Here is a 17,893-nt window from a genome sequence, read left to right on the forward strand (position 1 = left end):
AACACTGAAACTTGTGAATTTGTATGACGCTCAGTGCATGGTAGTCACCTAGTGGTTTCCCAATTTACATTTCACAGATTCATCATTTTCACTTCAAAACTTGAAATCATAAAACAGTCTTCATATTTAGCCTTCAGTGACTTTTCCTGCAGTCTTTCGGCTGTGCTCGGTGAATGTTTCCTCAGACACGGCAGGTCAGCAGCCTTAATGGGACAGAAAAGATGGAACACACACTGTCATGTTTGTAGGAGGTTTCTCTTTCCCTCCCTCCCTCTTTCTCTCTTCCTCTCTCTCTGACTGTATGTCTCTCTCTCACTCTGTGCATGAGCGGTTGTTACTGAACATACTGTGATTGTTAGTAAGAGCCAGTGAGGCATCTGTATTATACCGGAGACTCATTTAAAGAGAGCTTTGCTTGGTCCACATAGAAGCATACAAGTCGTACTAGGTCCGCTCACCTGAAGACTGAAATCATCTCTGAGAGTAAGACATGGACTGTCACAATGTAAGTAGAAGCTTCAGATTCACTTTTTGATGATTATTTTAATTTACATGTTTTAACCACTTATCAGTTTGGTTAATTGGGTATTGCAGTTTGTTAGTTATTGATCATATTTACAAGCGTTTGTTTGCCCTCAAATGGCAGACTGCCATGTGTGTTTTTTTTTCCTTACTTGAAATTATTTTTACCGTTTGAATAATTATGGCTTACACATGATAGGTTTTTCACAGATTAGACCACATAAAGTCTTTACACAGTTTTCAAACTTTTATTTGTTGAATATTCAAAATCAATTTGTGTCAGGACCCTAAGGACCCTGAGGAAATGAAAAATGATAAGACCCCTGACAAGGTGTGTAGCAAGCAAAATCCAGTGCAGTCTGCTGCTGCACAAAAACTGGATTCTGGCTGCTCAGTGAGCAGTCAGACAGCGAGGCTAATGAATGCTGGCTGAACAGGTGGGTGGTCACACTCCTACACTGAAGGGGTTTCACTGGAGATGTGATGCACTGCATAACCAAGGCAGTGGGATGACGGTAGGCTCGTTCAGTGGGTTGCCTTTGTGTGAGATGCCAATCTGTTTCTATAAGCAAAATATGGTGTGTAGCTGAAATGTGTTCACCATAAAATTCTAATTGATGTTTACATAATTTGTCGACAGCCATGGCGCTATTCTACTGACACTTTATGACAAGCCAGAATGTATCTTCCGCCCACCACACGTTTCCTTTGGGGCAGTAGATGCTGTAATTTCAGTGAATGAGCTGCTGCTGTTGACTTCAGGAGCATTTTCGCTGGCTCATTCTTTTTTTTTTGGCCCAGGTTGCAGTGAACGGAATTAGTTTACCCTCGAAATAAATACTTTTTAACATACGTCCAGTCTCTTTGAAATAAGAAGTATTATCATTAAATGTATTGTAAAAAAATTAAGCAATCATTTCCACCAGCCTTGTTTTTTACCCCAAAAAACACAACAACAACAACAAAAAATTGCTTTAGTCAGTTAGTGTAGTCAAAAATTATCAATGATTTTATAACCATTAACTGTCACTCAGTTTGGGAATCCTGTCTGCTCTTTCCCATGGTGAAAAGAGACAAAAACACAGCAGACGATGATGATTCATTACAAAACTCAAACATCAATGTATTATATGACAAGAGGAGAAGGGGGGAGAGAAAAGGAGGCAATGTAGGTTAGTGACCTCCTGAGAGCCTTGTTGAAGTCATGTAATAGGGAAAGCCACTTGGCAACAAGCACACATGCCTCACTGTCGAAAAAACTGTGTTGTCGTATATACAGTTATCAAAATATGGTATCACAATCTGTTGCGGGATAGATTCTTCCCCCAATGTTCCAGGAAAAAACAACAACCTCATCTGATCATGTAATATGCCACCCTCCTGTGACCGACTACTACTTTCTGGTCTTCTCGGCAGGAGGAGTGCAGCCGGCCCCAGGAGGAGGAGGACATCATGGACATTCCCCTGGATGACCCCGAGGCCAACAGGGCTGCTGCCAAGATACAGGCCGGTTTCCGTGGGCACATGACCCGTAAGAAGATGAAGCCGGAGGACAAAGCGGAAGGGGAGGAGGTGAGCAGCTCTGGGGATGTGCTCAACGGCAGCAGAGGGGACACAGGTCAGTGGTGTAGAACCAGGGGATCAGACTACCGGTAGGTCACATGAGGCCGTGGAAGAGACCATTATGGCTAGTCACTGTTAGGGTGATAACAGAGGCTCGCATCAAGAGCTGCAACTACAGTAGGTAAAGAAAGGTAAGTGAAGGAGAGCATAAGTTAAACAGACGTATAGGTAAAATAATTTAAGATCATATATAAGCAAAATAGGATTGCATAGTATGTTCTGCATGTTGTTGGTTGAGCGTTAGACCTCTTGAGGTGTCCCATTTTAAGATGTTAAGAGAAAGATGTTGTGACTAAAAGCTTTTCTCAGAGCCAAACGCATCATGCAAGAACATAAACTAATTAATCATCATACACACTGGAGAAGAAACCATTTAAAAGCCATACGTAATTAAACACAGCTATTAGAGCCCCTTATGGATTATCCCACGTGTGATTAATGCAATAGATTTCTGCGTGACTCATTTACTTACCACATAGGGTCGCCAACAGATGATTAAATCATTTAATTAATTATCCTGTTAGGGTTATTAATGGGTCCGCTTCTGCGTGTTCTGTTAAATCGCAAGAGAGAAAAGACGCTTGTCAGAGTTCAGTTGACCTGGAAAGTTCTCTCGATGGTAAAAATGTTTTCCTAGTTTGTATTTTATACAACTATGAACATGGTTTCAGATTTTTAGTTCCAAAAAATTATTTACTGTTTAACACAAGCAAAAGTTGCACTTCGATTAGCTTTTATATATATTTATTTTATTTTCTCATAGTATTAAACAGTATAACATTTTACTCAGAACTCCACATATTTACATCAGATATCCACTCAAATCAAATTTTTTTTTTTTTTTCTGAAACAAGTTCTCCAGGTAGAGAGAACTTTAGTTTCCCAGCCCTCAAAATTTCACCTTTTCCTCCAAGACAAAGCAGCATTTTCTTTGGAGATGTGGCTGACACAAGGGATGCTGTCAGTGAATCTCCCTAACCCCGTTTTTGGCTGCCTTGCATCCTTTGCAGGAGATGTATTTATAGCGCCAGGTGCATTAGGTACAGTATATGCTTCAGGGAGCCAAGCAAAATTAATGGACCTGTCGGACTGAAACCTTGCATTCCCTCCCATTGGAGGAGACCCCCTTTTCACAACAGAATTGTTTTTTGAGTCAAGTTCTGAGCGTTGCAAAATACGCATAAAACGTCAGTTTTATCTCCTTTGAGAATGAATTTTCCTGAAGTAGCAACTCGATATAAAGTTCTCTTCAAGTGTGTTTTTATAATAGATCCACCCACAACCTTACAGTTTGCGGTCGTGCACTAGAGTCTCTGAGCTTGACGACAAGAGCGTTTACAGAAACTGCTCTTTCCAAGCTACGCAGTGTTTGATTACGTCTTGCCTGTTTCTGTTTTTAGAGGCAGGAGGATCGGGGACAGTAGAGAGAGAAGACACAAATGTGCCAGAGCAATGACGCTGTCCTGACCTGGATGAAGAGAAAGAGGCGAAACAAGGGAGCGAGGGATGGCTGGCATAAGCTGGTTGAGCTGATGGCTTTTAGGCACACCTTTCTACCCCGGAAGTCATTTTCTTTTTCAAAACACATTAGCAGTAAAAAATGAACCCAACAGTTTTGAGGGTATGTGATGTGAATTTTGTGAACTTTAACACTCCCTCTCTGCTTCTTCAGCAGTCTCATCAGTACGGATGTCTTTGACCCAGAATTTGCAACTCACTGCATGTACTTGTGAAACTTCTGGTAGTGTGCTAGTTTTTAGATGATGATCTGTGAATGTGAAAATGAATGTCCTCTAAATGCTAAACAGGGCTTTTTCTTTTTTGATGGATCAGTTCATACCATATGTGTATAAACCTTGAATGCATCAGCATTAGACTTTGCATATTTAGCGGCTTAAGTTATTTGTTATTTTGCATTGTTTACGATGTGCTTGTATCGTGACTATCATTTACCTATTTGACTTGCTTACAAAAATTATTAAAACATCAAAAGAGAAAAGCTATGTATGTTCTATTTACTCTAAATTACGTAATTCAGGTTGCATTTGCCTCGGTTATCTTTTTCAAAATTTAAGATGGTTCTCTTTTCAACTTTTCAATCATTTTCTATAAATCTGATCTTCCAGAACAGTAAGCATGCAGTAATTACACTTTTTTTTTTTTTTCAGATGCATTTGGTACAGCTTTACCTTATGATACATTGCTTCATATGCTCTGTTGTTGTGTTGGTGGGTTTAAGTAGTTTGACATATGTTGAATCAGGTGTGTGAATTATATTATCAAAGTCTGCAGAGCCGTTGTTCTTTAAAACTAATTGAATCGTACCTTGCTGAACTTTGCTGTGGAGTCATGTCATTACACAAATAAATCCACCTTAATTATACAGTGAAATGTCTGTTTTTAACTTCATTAATTCAGGTCAATTCAGGTTTGTTATTGAACTATACCTTTTATGTAAAATGTCACCTCCATCTCTATTCTTCAACAGTAAAGTTGAGATTTGTGTATAGTGCAGCCACCAAAGCGTCTCACTGTTTTTTTTGTCACTGCAACATAAGCAGGGCTGCTAATTGGAGAGGGCAGTTTCCATGAAGCAGAAGCAATGTTTTGTCTCGTGTTTGGCTCTCTTGCACAAGGAATCTTGTGAAAAATTCACAACATAAAACTGTGTACTTCTCATTTTACTGCTGTTAATTACATAATACAAATGAATTGGGGTTTTACTCATAATAATACACAGGGTATTTAAATAATTAGATTGTTGTTGCAGAGTTTGGATGCAGAGTTGGGATGCTTTAAGATATCATCCTATCAACAAGTGCACTGTTCAAAACAGCCACACCACTGGAGTGATGTGTATTTGTGCAATACTTTTTGGTCTACCTTTATTGCAATAAGGGTGGTACAAATTGTTTCCTTCATTTGGTCAGGCAATCTTGTTCACTTGATGAAAAACAGACTAGAGCATCTTCAGTCTCCCAGTGCTCCCACTCAAACCACCTACACACATCTAAGCCACGTAGCACTCAGCAGAAACTCAAACTGCACATGTATTCTCACACAGGAATACACACAGCCCATGCCTTAGTGTGCAGATCCCACTCAAGTCACTCATTGGCTCTTTAGTGCGCACACACACACACACACACACACACACACACACACACACACACACAGGCGTTGTTGATTGTGTCAACGACAACTAGCATCTCTCAGTGGTTTTGCAAAGCCACTTCCTTCTCAGCCTGACATTCCTCCTCCGCCATGCTCTCATAAACATCCTCTAAGGGTTTTACACAGACTGGTTCTCTCTTTTCTCCTGCTCAGTCCCAGAGGTACCATGGCCACCATGTTCTCCTGTCTCTTCAAGGACTGGGGGTGAACAATCAATATTGTGCACACCTCCAAACATAGCACAACACCCACGTTGTGCTTCAAATTTAATTCTGAGAGTGAAGGCAAAGACAGTTTTCCAGAAAGAAATACATCCTGAAAACCCTGTCGGTCAGGGTGTTAATGGATCCTCATGCGAGGCATGTGAGAGAGTGTGAGTTTGTAAAGTCGCCTTAAACTTAATAATAATAATAATAGTTCTGTCCCATTTGCAGCTTGTTAAGCTGTAGATGGGCTATTTTAGGAGGAGATCATGTGAAAGATCTGCTTGGTTGGTGTGTGTGCTTCTCAGATAGCTTGTCAGAGAGAAAATATCTTTCTGGTCTCCTGGGTGATAATTAGAGATGAATAAGCCAGGGAAAACAGCAGGGGGCGCTGCTTTCCAATGGTTACGCCACTGTCACCCCCATTTTAGGATACATGCTGTCATTAATACCAAGTAGGTTACACAACTCAGCACTAATGAGAGGACTGTAATGAACAACAACTGATATATTACTATCAATTAGGAGTCACAGTCAAAAGATGTGATTTCATACTGCTTCACATTGTACATTCATTGGTACATTTTGTCAAATCTGCACGTCTGAGTCACGCAGAATGACATCAGTCCCGTTGGACTAAACGTGATGGTGAATGGTTTTTATCATTACACTCGCAACCAAACTGCCTGAGACACACAGGCCACTTCTGTGCTCCCGCTCTCTGTATTGTATGGAAAGAGTGCTCCTTGATTTAAAGTGTGTTAGAAGATGAGAGGAAGAGGGAGGTGCTGCTTTTTATCGAGGGCAGAGGTGAAGGGGAGAGGTTCGGCTTTGATGGCCCAGTACTCTGAAGTCTGAGGCCTGGGAGAGTGGTGGTGAACAGCATCTGTTCCCACATTCCTGGAGCTTTCTATCTATCATGCTTCCTCCTCTGCATAAAACATCCCTTTGTTGTCAAACAAAATACCAAAAAAAGAGAAAAACTCTAGACAAAAGACTACTTTCCTAAAGTGGGAGAGATGATTTGTTATGCAATTGAGTCAACAATGCATGCAAGCCTTAATAAAAAAAAACAAGACTGATGTGATATGTTCTACATAACATCATGTCTGATGTAATAAGACCAATATGTCCAGTTTACAATAAATAAGAAGATGGTAGATAAATCAAACTATTGTATCTTGACTCGTACTGAGATGTTGTCTTTTATTGTCATAAAGCACCGGATGCATTCCAATCCATAACTTTTATGTAAAAACATTAAAAAACAGCGTTTTTTTCTGAAAGCGTTGCCTCCTTCAGTTCACTGGCTAAATGTAGCACTTATACCACCTAGAGGACAAAGTAGGTACAAAATGTGTTTCCTTTATTTGTTGTTTTCAGTATGATGTAGCTCTCACCTCCAGGTATTGCCCCGTGGATCATACACCTGACAGCTCTGGAGCAATAGCACCAAACAGGCTTCGAGGCTGCATGTGCGTGCGTGTGGCTCAACTGCAGGGTTGGTTGGTTGCCCAGTGACAAATTGTGAGTTTATTGTGAGGCTCCAGTCCAGACAGGAGTTTGCACAATGTGACAAAAGTGGGCCAAAGAGGGGGGAAGTGAGTTGTTTTTCAAACTCAGACATTTCACAGTTTTAAGTGGGCTCCTCTTAGAGTTGAAGTACAGTAGTCCTCCCCAATAGGAATTCTTGGAAAGTAGCTGAACTCAATATTACATTCAACCTCTTAGTTACTGTGTAATAAAAAAAATAGCAATTATTTTGTTCCATAAAGCTTTAGAAAAAGAACAAAAAGATAAATAACTGCCTAAAAAAAGCAAACACTATTCCTTTTGAGCTCCTTTCTGAAAGGGCAACTTGCAGTAGAAGAGAGGGGTTCATCTACACTATGTCTCTGTCTCACACAAACACACACACACACACACACACACTCACACGCACACACAGTTGGCTGTTGTTGGCTGTGACTGGGGTGCTGTGAGGAGAGTGGGGCTCAGTGGGACCAGGCGGAGGCTGCAGTGTTGCAGGCAGGCAGGGCAGTGGAGAAAGTGTTGAGCCGCAGAGACGTGCCCAGGGTGGGTAAACCATGCTCACTAAGTGGGAGAAAGACTCTGCCCAGGACACAAGATGAAGGTGGAGAGGAAGACCTCCTCTACAGGCAACACTTTTCCTGACATTCCTCCTCTACTGACGCTCTTTGGCCTCCTCCTCCTTCTCTTCACAGGTAAGCTCAAACATTTGTTTGGCCGTCCAGAGATTAGAGGATACAAAAAATCCCTGATCCTCTGCTGTCTTTCAGATGACAACCCATCAAATGCATTTAAATCAAATTGTTATATTCTGAAAGAAAAATCGGACTGTGCCCAGTAATGATCATATAAATTAAAGTCTTTTAGAATTGTCCTATTTTACAGTCTTTGGTTACGTTCATTGTGTCACGTAAAAAAAAGAAGATCAAAAGTGAAGTTAATCCAGGTTAAATTCATCTACATTTTTTGTCTTGTCCTTGTGTGCCACGGATTGGCGACACAATGGATTTGTTCATGGGTGGTGCTCCTCTATTGGGCCCCATCCCGAGCTCAAAGGAGCTGGAGTGTCCATTGTAGGTGTGTAAGAAGGGGATGTGTAGGTTAAGTGTGATGATAAGTTTTGTGTAGAGCCGGTTATTAGTGCTTTTGAGTGTGAAAAGCTTTAGATGAGTCCATTTGAGTAGTAAAGCAATGGCAGAAGTTTAGCATGTGGTGATTTGGGGTATTTAAATGTGGTGATTTAATTTCATGACCGTACCATGTACCCAGTGTACCCAGTTTACCAGTTTACCCAACCAGGTCAGTTTTGGTAGAATCACTTGAACCAGTGTCTATCTCCAACTTCCCCAGTGACAAAGACTCACTCTCTTTCTCTCGCTTTCTCTCCCTCTCTCTCGCGCTCTCGCACTCTTTTCAAGGGAGGAAACTAGTTCCAACAATCATGCCCTTTGTCTTATCGCCTTGGCAACCCCTGTCAGGCGGACCAAATGGTTACCACGGCAATGAGGCGATGCCCTGCTAACTGCCTCACTGCAAAGAATCGTGAACAGTGCAGACTCTCTGTGTCCTCCCTCTCTCCTAGGTTGATCTTTCCATCACTGAGGCCTAACAGTGGGATGCCCCTCGCAGGCCCGCAGCCAATGTTTAGAGCTGCATGTGTCCGGCCACAGCTGAGTTATAGGAACCTCCACTGAGAACATAATAGCTTTGCAGTGTTCGGTTTCCAAGACAGGGCTCTTTTATAAAAGATGAAATGTGGCTCCCACTGTAACACCTTATCCCTGTTTCCCTATGGGAGGTGGAGAATAATTGGGGAACACAAATCAAAATTAGAGTATTAGTTGTTCACCACGAGAGGTCCTGAGGAATTCCTAGAGGGAGTTTCTGAGAAACAGATCAGTGATTAGTGAAAAGCAACGAGTATGCATCTGAGTTCAAGTCTCTAACCAAGAAGAAAGCATCCAACAAGTATTTTTTTGCAGTTATGTGAAAATGTAAAGTATATCTATGAAACAGTTGTTTCATTCAAATAGTTTGTAATGTAATGAACATTTCAAAGTCAGTAGCATGGTTAAAAAGTGGATTTTACATAGAAAGTGATGCTTAATATCAAGTTTTCAGCAGTGGTGGAAAAGTACTTGAAAAGCAAGGTTTTAGTGGACTGCTTCTATAACTATTCTATTTGTTTTATTTCAATGCACACTTAGGTTGAATGCTGGTGTTTATTCAAAATTAGATTAAGAAATTGAATGCTTACATTGGACCTCGGGGTGCAGAGCTTGCATCTTTGCATTGTGTCGTGAATTTGATGATTTTGTTAAAAAAATGACCAGTGAAGTAAATCAGCAAATAAGATTGATAATGGATGCATTAGCATGTAAGATGTATTTTGATGATAAAGCCAACACTGGAAATGAAGTGACTACAGAAATCAAAGAAAAAAGCACATGCTTTAATACATTCTGTAATACAAAAGTGGTGGAAGCTACTCGGCCTAAACATTAGGAGTTAAGTTCCTTAATGTTGTACTTACACCGTAAATGTATCCGCTCCATCGTATCCATGCTCCTTTGCTGCTCTGATTCATTTATGGCTGTTCTTATAGTAATGGTGGTAATTAGTGTTGCAGTAATTAATGTGTCCTCTGCTGTTTAACTTGAGTGATTTGCCTCATCTTTGCTCGCTGGTGGAGCATCAAGGGCTGCAAAGTGACTGTCCCCATGCAACCCCTTTTAGTTCCTCTAAGTTCAAGACCTCACTACTTTCTTTTTCCCTTCTTTTCCAGGTGAGGTGTCAGGGGTGAATGTGACCAGCCAAACCCAGGTGGTGAGGGGCACGGTGGGCAAAGAGGCCCTTTTGTCAGTCAGCTACTCCAGCAGCAGCTTGGACAAGCCTGTGATTAAGTGGCAGCTAAAGAGGGACAAAGAGAAACCCATCACTGTTGTGCAGTCCATAGGAACAGACATCATAGGGAACCTGAGGCCAGAGTACCGCAACCGTATCCTGGTGCTTGAGAATGGGTCACTGCTGCTTCACAACCTGCAGCTGTCAGACGAAGGGGCTTACGAAGTCGAGATCTCCATCACAGATGACACCTTCACTGGAGAGCGCTACATTGGGCTCACTGTGGATGGTATGCAGAGAGAGCTTCCTTTTAAAGAGCTGAGTTCACACAGAGTTATGAGCTGAAAGAAAATATCAATGCAAGTTGAAAATACGTTATCTAGCAGAGAGTGTAACTTACAGGAGTTTAGTTGTTCCAAACATACATACAGAGTGATTCACAGTGTTACTGGTGTTCTTTTTAAGATTCAACTCATCATGTTTGTGTTTAGCTAGACGTCAACCACTCTCTCATACAGTATCTTTGAATATTCAAGCGCCCCTGTGTATATGTCCTGTCATCCTCCTCAGTCGCCGTGTCCAAACCTTACATCCAGATGATGGCCTCATCTGTCCTGGAGTACAGCGAGCACTTTAACCTCCACTGTTCCCACGATAACGGCACAAAGCCCATCTACGGTTGGCTGAAGGGAGGCAAGGTGCTGACCAATGACACACGTCTGCAGCTTTCACATGACCAAAAGGTGCTGAGCATCTCACGCGTTGTGATGTCAGACGATGACATTTACGCCTGCACAGTGGAGAACCTCATCAGCAGCATGAAGAGCATGCCTGTCAAGCTCACTGTCTACAGTAGGTGGCATGTTACACCGGTAGGATCTCAAGTTTTGCAAGTTTACGTGAGAAATGAAGAGATGATGGTAAAGTGACATCAGATGGGTTTTCTAGTACAGGTGGAAAACATTATTCCAATTCTTTACTGTAATAACAAATCCTTAAAGATTCTGCTTTAAAAAGTATACTAGTACAGACATATTAACACAATACTTAAAGAGTCAAATTAGATGCAGAGTGACCTTGTTAGTGTTTTTAACATGATATTGGATTATTGTTACTCATGCAACAATGTGTAAGCAGCCTTTTAATGATGTAGCTGGTTTTTTAGCTGCCATTTTAATACAAAGTTGAATCCATAAGAATGCATCATATTTACTGTATGATAATATGTCTACGATACAAAAGGATTGTATGAAAAAGTAACTAAAGCTTACAGATAAATGTAGTGGAGTAACATTTGCAATACTAATATCAGTGAAAAATAGAAATACTCATGTTAAGTACTCATGCTAAGCATAGGCAGCACAGTACTTAAGTAAATGTAAACTTCCATTCCAGCAGTGGTTTCTAGCTCGAATAAATACCAACCTCCAGGAAATGAAAACACTGTATGTATTTAGCTCATTGTTCAACAACCATTCATTTTCAGTTGCTGGCAGAAGCAATTATCATCTCATGCTGACCCATACACATGCATGCCGGTCTCGCTAACAATGTTGTTTACAACAAGTGCAAATCCAGGCTGAGTGCAGCAGAGTTGGCAGCAGAGCGGCTGTTACTGAGGGCCAGCATAGGGCCACATGTCAGGCTGAGGGAGAGGGAGAGGCCGGCTAATCCAATGAATGGACAGTTATTTACGAGGAGGGAGCAGAAGAAGAAGGCAGGTGGGGAAAGCGCTTTGCCTCAGTGGATCTCAGTAATCCTGACTTCATTATTACTGTACTATGTGTTGCATGAAGAGACAGCAACAGGCCCTCACACTCATTTCTATTCCCTCTTCGTGCATAGCAGCACAGCATAAAGTCTCAAAGTGACTACTACCCTAATGTGCTACTTCACTGCCTCTTATTCATGCCAGCACCCTCTAACGACTTGGCAAGCAATGTAAAAAAGAAAAGTCAAATGCTTTGAATATTGCATATCTTGACTATATTTTATGCTTAGCTTATCTAAAAGAAAACACAATGTTCCAAATTAACAAATGTGTTTCCGTGAAGACCGAACTTCATGGGATCCGGCAAACTTTACTTTTCCACTGTTAAAGAGAAAATAGCATTAGGCTGACAGAGTAAGGTTAGTGGTTCAGTGAAAGCAACACTGCATTGTCCTGCTTTTATTGACACAAAGCTCTCCATCTTTCTTGCTTTCTTTCTTTCCTTCTTTGTGTCCTTGTCTACCTCTGTGTATCACTCTGGTTTAGGACGGAGCTCGCTATACATCATCCTGTCCACCGGGGGCATATTCCTCCTGATCACCCTGGTGACAGTGTGCGCTTGTTGGAAACCATCCAAGTGAGAGCTACTTTTTCTTCTCGGCCCTCTTTCCCCTCTTTTCTCTCTCTCCCCCTCTCTTTCTTCCTCTCTCGTTGGCTTTGCTATTGAACTTGAGGGTGTGCCTAGAATCTCAAGTGTAGCTCAACAGTTTCATTATACTCTGAACATTTTGTGAAAAAGTAATAAACACAGTGGCCTGTGGCTTGTAACTACCATTTAGCAGCAAGGATTGTTTGTGTGTTTTTCCTGCTGTAGAAAGAAGCATCGACCTGTCCCCCAAAGAGCTCCCATCTATTTGGAGCAGAGTGAAAATGGCCATGATGGTGAGCAACAATCACATTTAATCACCTTTACATGTATAAAACACCTTTGGATTTGTTATTAAATTGTAACTCACCTTGACCCAAGGATTTAACACATGAGAAAGTTAACTTGTTGGCGGAATGTCAATACTAAAATAATTAATAATGTTTTGCAGTTGATGTTGTTCCCAAACCAACTACACTTGGTCGAAGGAGTCCCATGCCTCTTTATGTTCTCAACGAAGATGTAAGTCACTCTTTTATTGAAAAACAGAATATGTTAAGCCATTGGCAGCCTTACAATGAAACAAGAGTCTACAGCCATGCTAGCAGCTCTGTGAGGCTGTACTTGTCCACAGTGGTTCTTTGAGCGATATGCCAAAAATGTCAACCAAGTCAGGAGATTAATTACCAAAGTCATTATGATTCATTCTCTGGGGGTCATAAATGTCTGTCTACAAAGTTGAATGGAAATTGATCAATTCGTTGATATTTCAGTCTGCATATATCGACCGACAGACCAGCATTGCCATCCATAGAGCTTCAGTTTGATTTACAAATTATGGCTTCATTAAAATGACAATCATAGATCACACCCCAGCTGATCAACATTCATCTTCTTTCAGGAGACTCTGGAGCGTTTGGAAGAATTTACTGGCAGTGCTGCCGTCCAATCAGAAATGAGTCTTCCTGCTTTGTATGCTCCAGTCCTTCCTAGTCCTTCCTCCTCCCTTAGAACTGAGCGGCCCGTCTGGTCTGCCCCACGCAGGTACCCCCGCAGCCCCTCTCCCCTGGCTCAGCCTCTTCCACAACCCCTTCCAGGCCCTCCGCTACGCCCTGTCCGCTCACCTGCTCACTCCCCTGGCTCATCTCCACGAAGTTTCAGCCCGATAAGAAAGGTCCGTCCGCCAGTAGGCATCCCGAGCAGCCACCTGCCTGTAGAGGTCGAGTGTCCGGAGTCTTTTGATCACACTCACTGCCCATCACAGCAGTGACAGCTGCTTTGATGCATGTTTTCATTCTGTGATATGTATTAAGTATTCGTGTAGTTTATTGATCCTCTGTCGCACCATGCCACGAGGATAATGGATGTGATGCACTAGGATAAGAGATGAGTTCACTTTCAGCTAATTCTTTGACTTCATATGCCATTATTTATCATCTATTTCGCTATGGCTATGCACAGTATTTCTGTAGTCTTTTGATGACATCCTGTCACATGAAAAAAGTATATTTTGTCCACCAGCATGTAGAATATCATGTATAGAATGCTCAGACAGTAAAAAATAAATCCAGATATGGTATATATTTTTTTTCCTAATGAATTTGAATTTTCATGGGAACTTTTGATAAGTACCTGTACATATGTAAGTTAATAGTTTTGGGTTGGGTGTTTTTCGAACAATTAAACTGCAAAGTGTATTCTTATTAAGGATTAGGTCATTGTATAACCTCAGGTAATAAAAACAGTTTAAATAGTTTGTAGATTGTTGTGAATTTTTTTAAACTCTCCACCACAACTCTGCTACAATACATACATTTTAGGCTATTAGACTTTTTGATTTCTACAGTATTATTTTATTGTGTGTTCGTCAGTTTTCCAATAATATCAGAACGTAGACATGCTTTACCTTCCTTTGTCTTTGTGAGGGAGCTGAATGTGATCGGCCGTTCGAGAATATACACGTCATTCCTTTCTAGTCCATTAGGTGTCGCCCACACATTGCTTTACATGCACAATTGAGGAACTGAATTATTGGTAAATATATTTTACTTTACCATTTGTAATATACAAAATGTAGCAGGTGACATATGGTATTTTGGAGTATATTGTGCATAATTTATGTTCATGCTTCTGATATGTTACCACTATTTTGTCCTTTTGATTCACCCTAAAAGACATCATTCATGAGCAACTGGTCGACTACAATAAAGTTCCTCTCGCTCTTCCAATACTTGACATTACAAGGTCAATGTGCGATAATGTATGCAATGTGTCTTAATAGTAATAATTAACTTTAAGAAAGGCTTTGGGTTTATGACATGTCGTCAGTAATACAGTAAATCTAGCTTACAGTAAATCTCAATGCAGGTTACGCAATCATGTAGCCTCCAATTGTTTTCCTATGAACAGACTCTTTTTGATTATGGGCAAACCATTCCTGGAAATAAACAAATGGCTTTACAGTATATGGCAACTGTATCCATACACAAAAGTAATGATAACATAATATGGGGTGTATTATTTTCTTTAGTATAGTGCATGTTTTTTCTTTTTTCCATTCCACAAAAACACACAGGGAACATGGAATAAATGGACCAAAAGGATGTGCTGAATGGTTATGAGGTTACAAGCTTGTGAAAGGGTGTAGAAACGTGCACAAACACACAGACACAGACACAGACACACACACACACACACACACACACACACACACACACACACACACACACACACACACACACACCTCCATCACTATTATCAGGATAATGTGTTCCTTTCAGAGGTCCAGCTGGACATCTTTTGTTATGAAGATCTGCATGATTTTATGAATTGCTTTTATCCTGAAATGTATCTTCCGTTAGTGAAGGTGTGATGAGTCTTATGATTACATAAGCAAATCAGATCCGCCTGTTTTGATCTGTGCTTTGCCATCTTTGTTCCATTTCAAACACAATTTATTCCCTTGCACACAGACTCATGAATAAGCATCACAGACACACACAAGCACAGATGAGCAAGCACACAAATGTGCATAATCATTCATGGCTGACAGTAAGTGGAAAATGAAATGCCCTTTTATTGAGCTTGGAAATTACTTTTCCTCTCTTTTGATGTCACATATCTATTAGTTATTTCCCATCATGTCCCATCTCTCCTCCAGCATGGCAGAGGAGCTTGTAAGCCCAGGCAGTAATTCGACTGTGGGGAGCAGGATCACACCTGCGAGCATGCAGTCCATTGTGCATGTCTCCGAGCATCTGCAAGTGTGTGGGGAGTAGGTATCCTCTGAGATGAACAGAGATTATGTTGATGCTCTCCATCTCTAATTAATTGCCTCCTCCTACTGTGTGGTCGAGCCTTGCTAATGTCCTTGTTCACACCAGCCTGTTGATGTGAAATCCTCAGTATTAGAAGGTTACTATTGTTGGAAAGCGATACCCTTTTTTGTGTCTAGGTCAGGACTTGCAGTAACAACAGGTAGTCCCATTGTAGAGCACAGGCTTTGATCTGTATTCTGGTCAATGGATAAAAAAGGAAAAAGGAGAAGAGAGTCCTACCAGCGTCTTCTCCAAGTTTCTAAACACTGTCACATTTTGCGCGAAATTCATATAACACCCAATATTTACTTGATATTGTCATCCGGTTTTCCAACATTAAAATTAATTACAACTTGTTTCTACTCTGAACATACCACTCATACTGTCTGTCTGGCATGCAGTGGAGAAAACTATCACAGTATGTGCATTTACTGCAGTACTGTGCTAAGTTTGTTCTTAACTTGAGTATTTGTTATTTCTGAGGCAACTATTGCACTTTATACTCTGGTGTATTTATTTCAGAGTTATCATCTTTGCTTGTGACTTTTCAGATTATAACTTTAAAATGTTAAAACATATGATAAGTATACAAAAAGCAATGCATTGTTAAACATTGAACCAGTGGTTCCCTTTTTATCTTAATACATGCATGCCGAAAAGATTAATATATTAACTTAATAAAAAGCAGAGTTTGGGCGCCTTACGTTGCTTCGTTCCCCTTTCAGGCAAAACAAGTAATTTACTCGCAGAGTTCTATCAACAGGATGGTTAGAAATAAGTAAAGTACACACATGTCATTTAAGTATGCTAGGTATTACCTTTTACAGTGTAGCCCTACCTCAACTAAAATGCCTCTTACACACTGATGCGTGAGTATTATCAGTAATACTAATAATAATTATATAATATCTGTTATCTGGGCCATTTTACTGCATAATAAGTGTTTTCCTTCTGATACTTTAGATGATACTCATGTATCATGTTTAGTATGATTTTGAATGCAGAAATTGTCCATGAATGTACTAATACTTTACTTATCTAAATACTTCTTCGACAACTGCTGTTGAGGGATCCCTTCATCCTGAAGTGTCTTCCTTGTAGACGTTTTCCATATCTAAATTGAGTGTCTAAAGATAGTGTCATGCCATGAAATTAAATTAAATGCAATAAGACAAGTCATCGTATCCTCCACTTGACCATTTAGAAATTGTTGCTAAAAATAAAATCTTCTCAAGTGTCTGACAAAACCATCTGCTGGACCTGGAGTGGACAACACGGGAGGGGATGAGTGGTCTGGGGAGTGTAACACACACACACACACACACACACACACACACACACACACACACACACACACACACACACACACACACACACAAATAAGTATCAAACTAGAAGGGCACTCAGAGAGCGTAGACCGCCACCCAGGCTCACCTTGACTCAGGCCACACCAAGTTCATGAAAATTGAGGCCATTATATTTTCATTAACCTGCGGACAAACCAACCAATCAAAGAACTGAACCAAAAACATACCGGTAACCTTCTTGGCAGAGGCAATGAACATAAAACACATTCACACATATACAATTCCACATTCATGAAAGTCAATGACTGAGAGAAAGAGCAACGCTTCACATGAAATTAGGACCCTTTGGTTAGAAGTGGCGTCTCCCTGATGAGAAATCATTTGCCATGTAGCGTTATGTGCTGAGTGCTCTAATCATGGCTTTGTGCGTTCATTGTGTGCCACTTAGTTTAGTAACAATGTGCTGTTTTCAAAAGAGAAACTACATAATATTATTATTTTGCCAGGTCAATCAGATAGCTGTCCATAATTTGATAAAGCCATCATACGTTTGTGTTTTTTTCCCGATGAGATACAGTGAATCATTTGGATACAAAGTGTGTGACTAGTGCAGGTAAAAGCCTGCATCACTTAAGACATTATGGGCTTTTTTCTCCATAGTAACTGTACCCTGGCAACCAGTTAGAGTGCCAGTTATACTCATAGTACTTCAGACCTCTCAGGCTCCCTCACTTCCTCGCCGTCTCCATCACTCACCTCCTCTCTCTCCTCCCCATAGCTCTCCCTTTGCATGTGTCATTTGTGTGTGTGTCATATGTGACTCAGCTGCATCCTCAGCACCTATAGGACCTTCAGTCTCCACGGGGGAAGCTGCATCGCTGACACTGTGAGTGCTGTTGTTTTTGTCAATTAATCTAACTGATATTTTAAAACTGTAAACTGTTTTATTGTTTTCTGTTGGAAGAAAAAAAAGTTTCACTATTGGATTGCATTGGGAAAACTGGCTGTAAATGATA

At 40.8% G+C, this 17,893-nt stretch overlaps 2 protein-coding genes across 2 annotated transcripts; both read left to right on the forward strand.

Moving 5' to 3' along the window:
- Positions 1-490: 490 nt before the first annotated feature.
- Positions 491-4,227, forward strand: nrgnb (neurogranin (protein kinase C substrate, RC3) b; the record flags this gene model as incomplete). The annotated part of the gene is made up of 3 exons (XM_079224655.1): positions 491-505; positions 1,939-2,140; positions 3,546-4,227. 3 exons carry the CDS (start codon positions 491-493, stop codon positions 3,599-3,601), a joined length of 273 nt encoding a protein of 90 aa, XP_079080781.1. The 3' UTR covers positions 3,602-4,227.
- Positions 4,228-7,650: 3,423 nt separating this feature from the next.
- On the forward strand, positions 7,651-13,979 carry hepacama (hepatic and glial cell adhesion molecule a; the record flags this gene model as incomplete). Its single annotated transcript, XM_079224784.1, has 7 exons — positions 7,651-7,747; positions 9,838-10,185; positions 10,467-10,748; positions 12,154-12,244; positions 12,482-12,549; positions 12,705-12,775; positions 13,155-13,979. 7 exons carry the CDS (start codon positions 7,651-7,653, stop codon positions 13,521-13,523), a joined length of 1,326 nt encoding a protein of 441 aa, XP_079080910.1. The 3' UTR covers positions 13,524-13,979.
- Positions 13,980-17,893: the final 3,914 nt, after the last annotated feature.

This window comes from Taurulus bubalis, assembly GCF_910589615.1.
Source record: "Taurulus bubalis genome assembly, chromosome: 10".
Taxonomy (NCBI): domain Eukaryota; kingdom Metazoa; phylum Chordata; class Actinopteri; order Perciformes; family Cottidae; genus Taurulus; species Taurulus bubalis.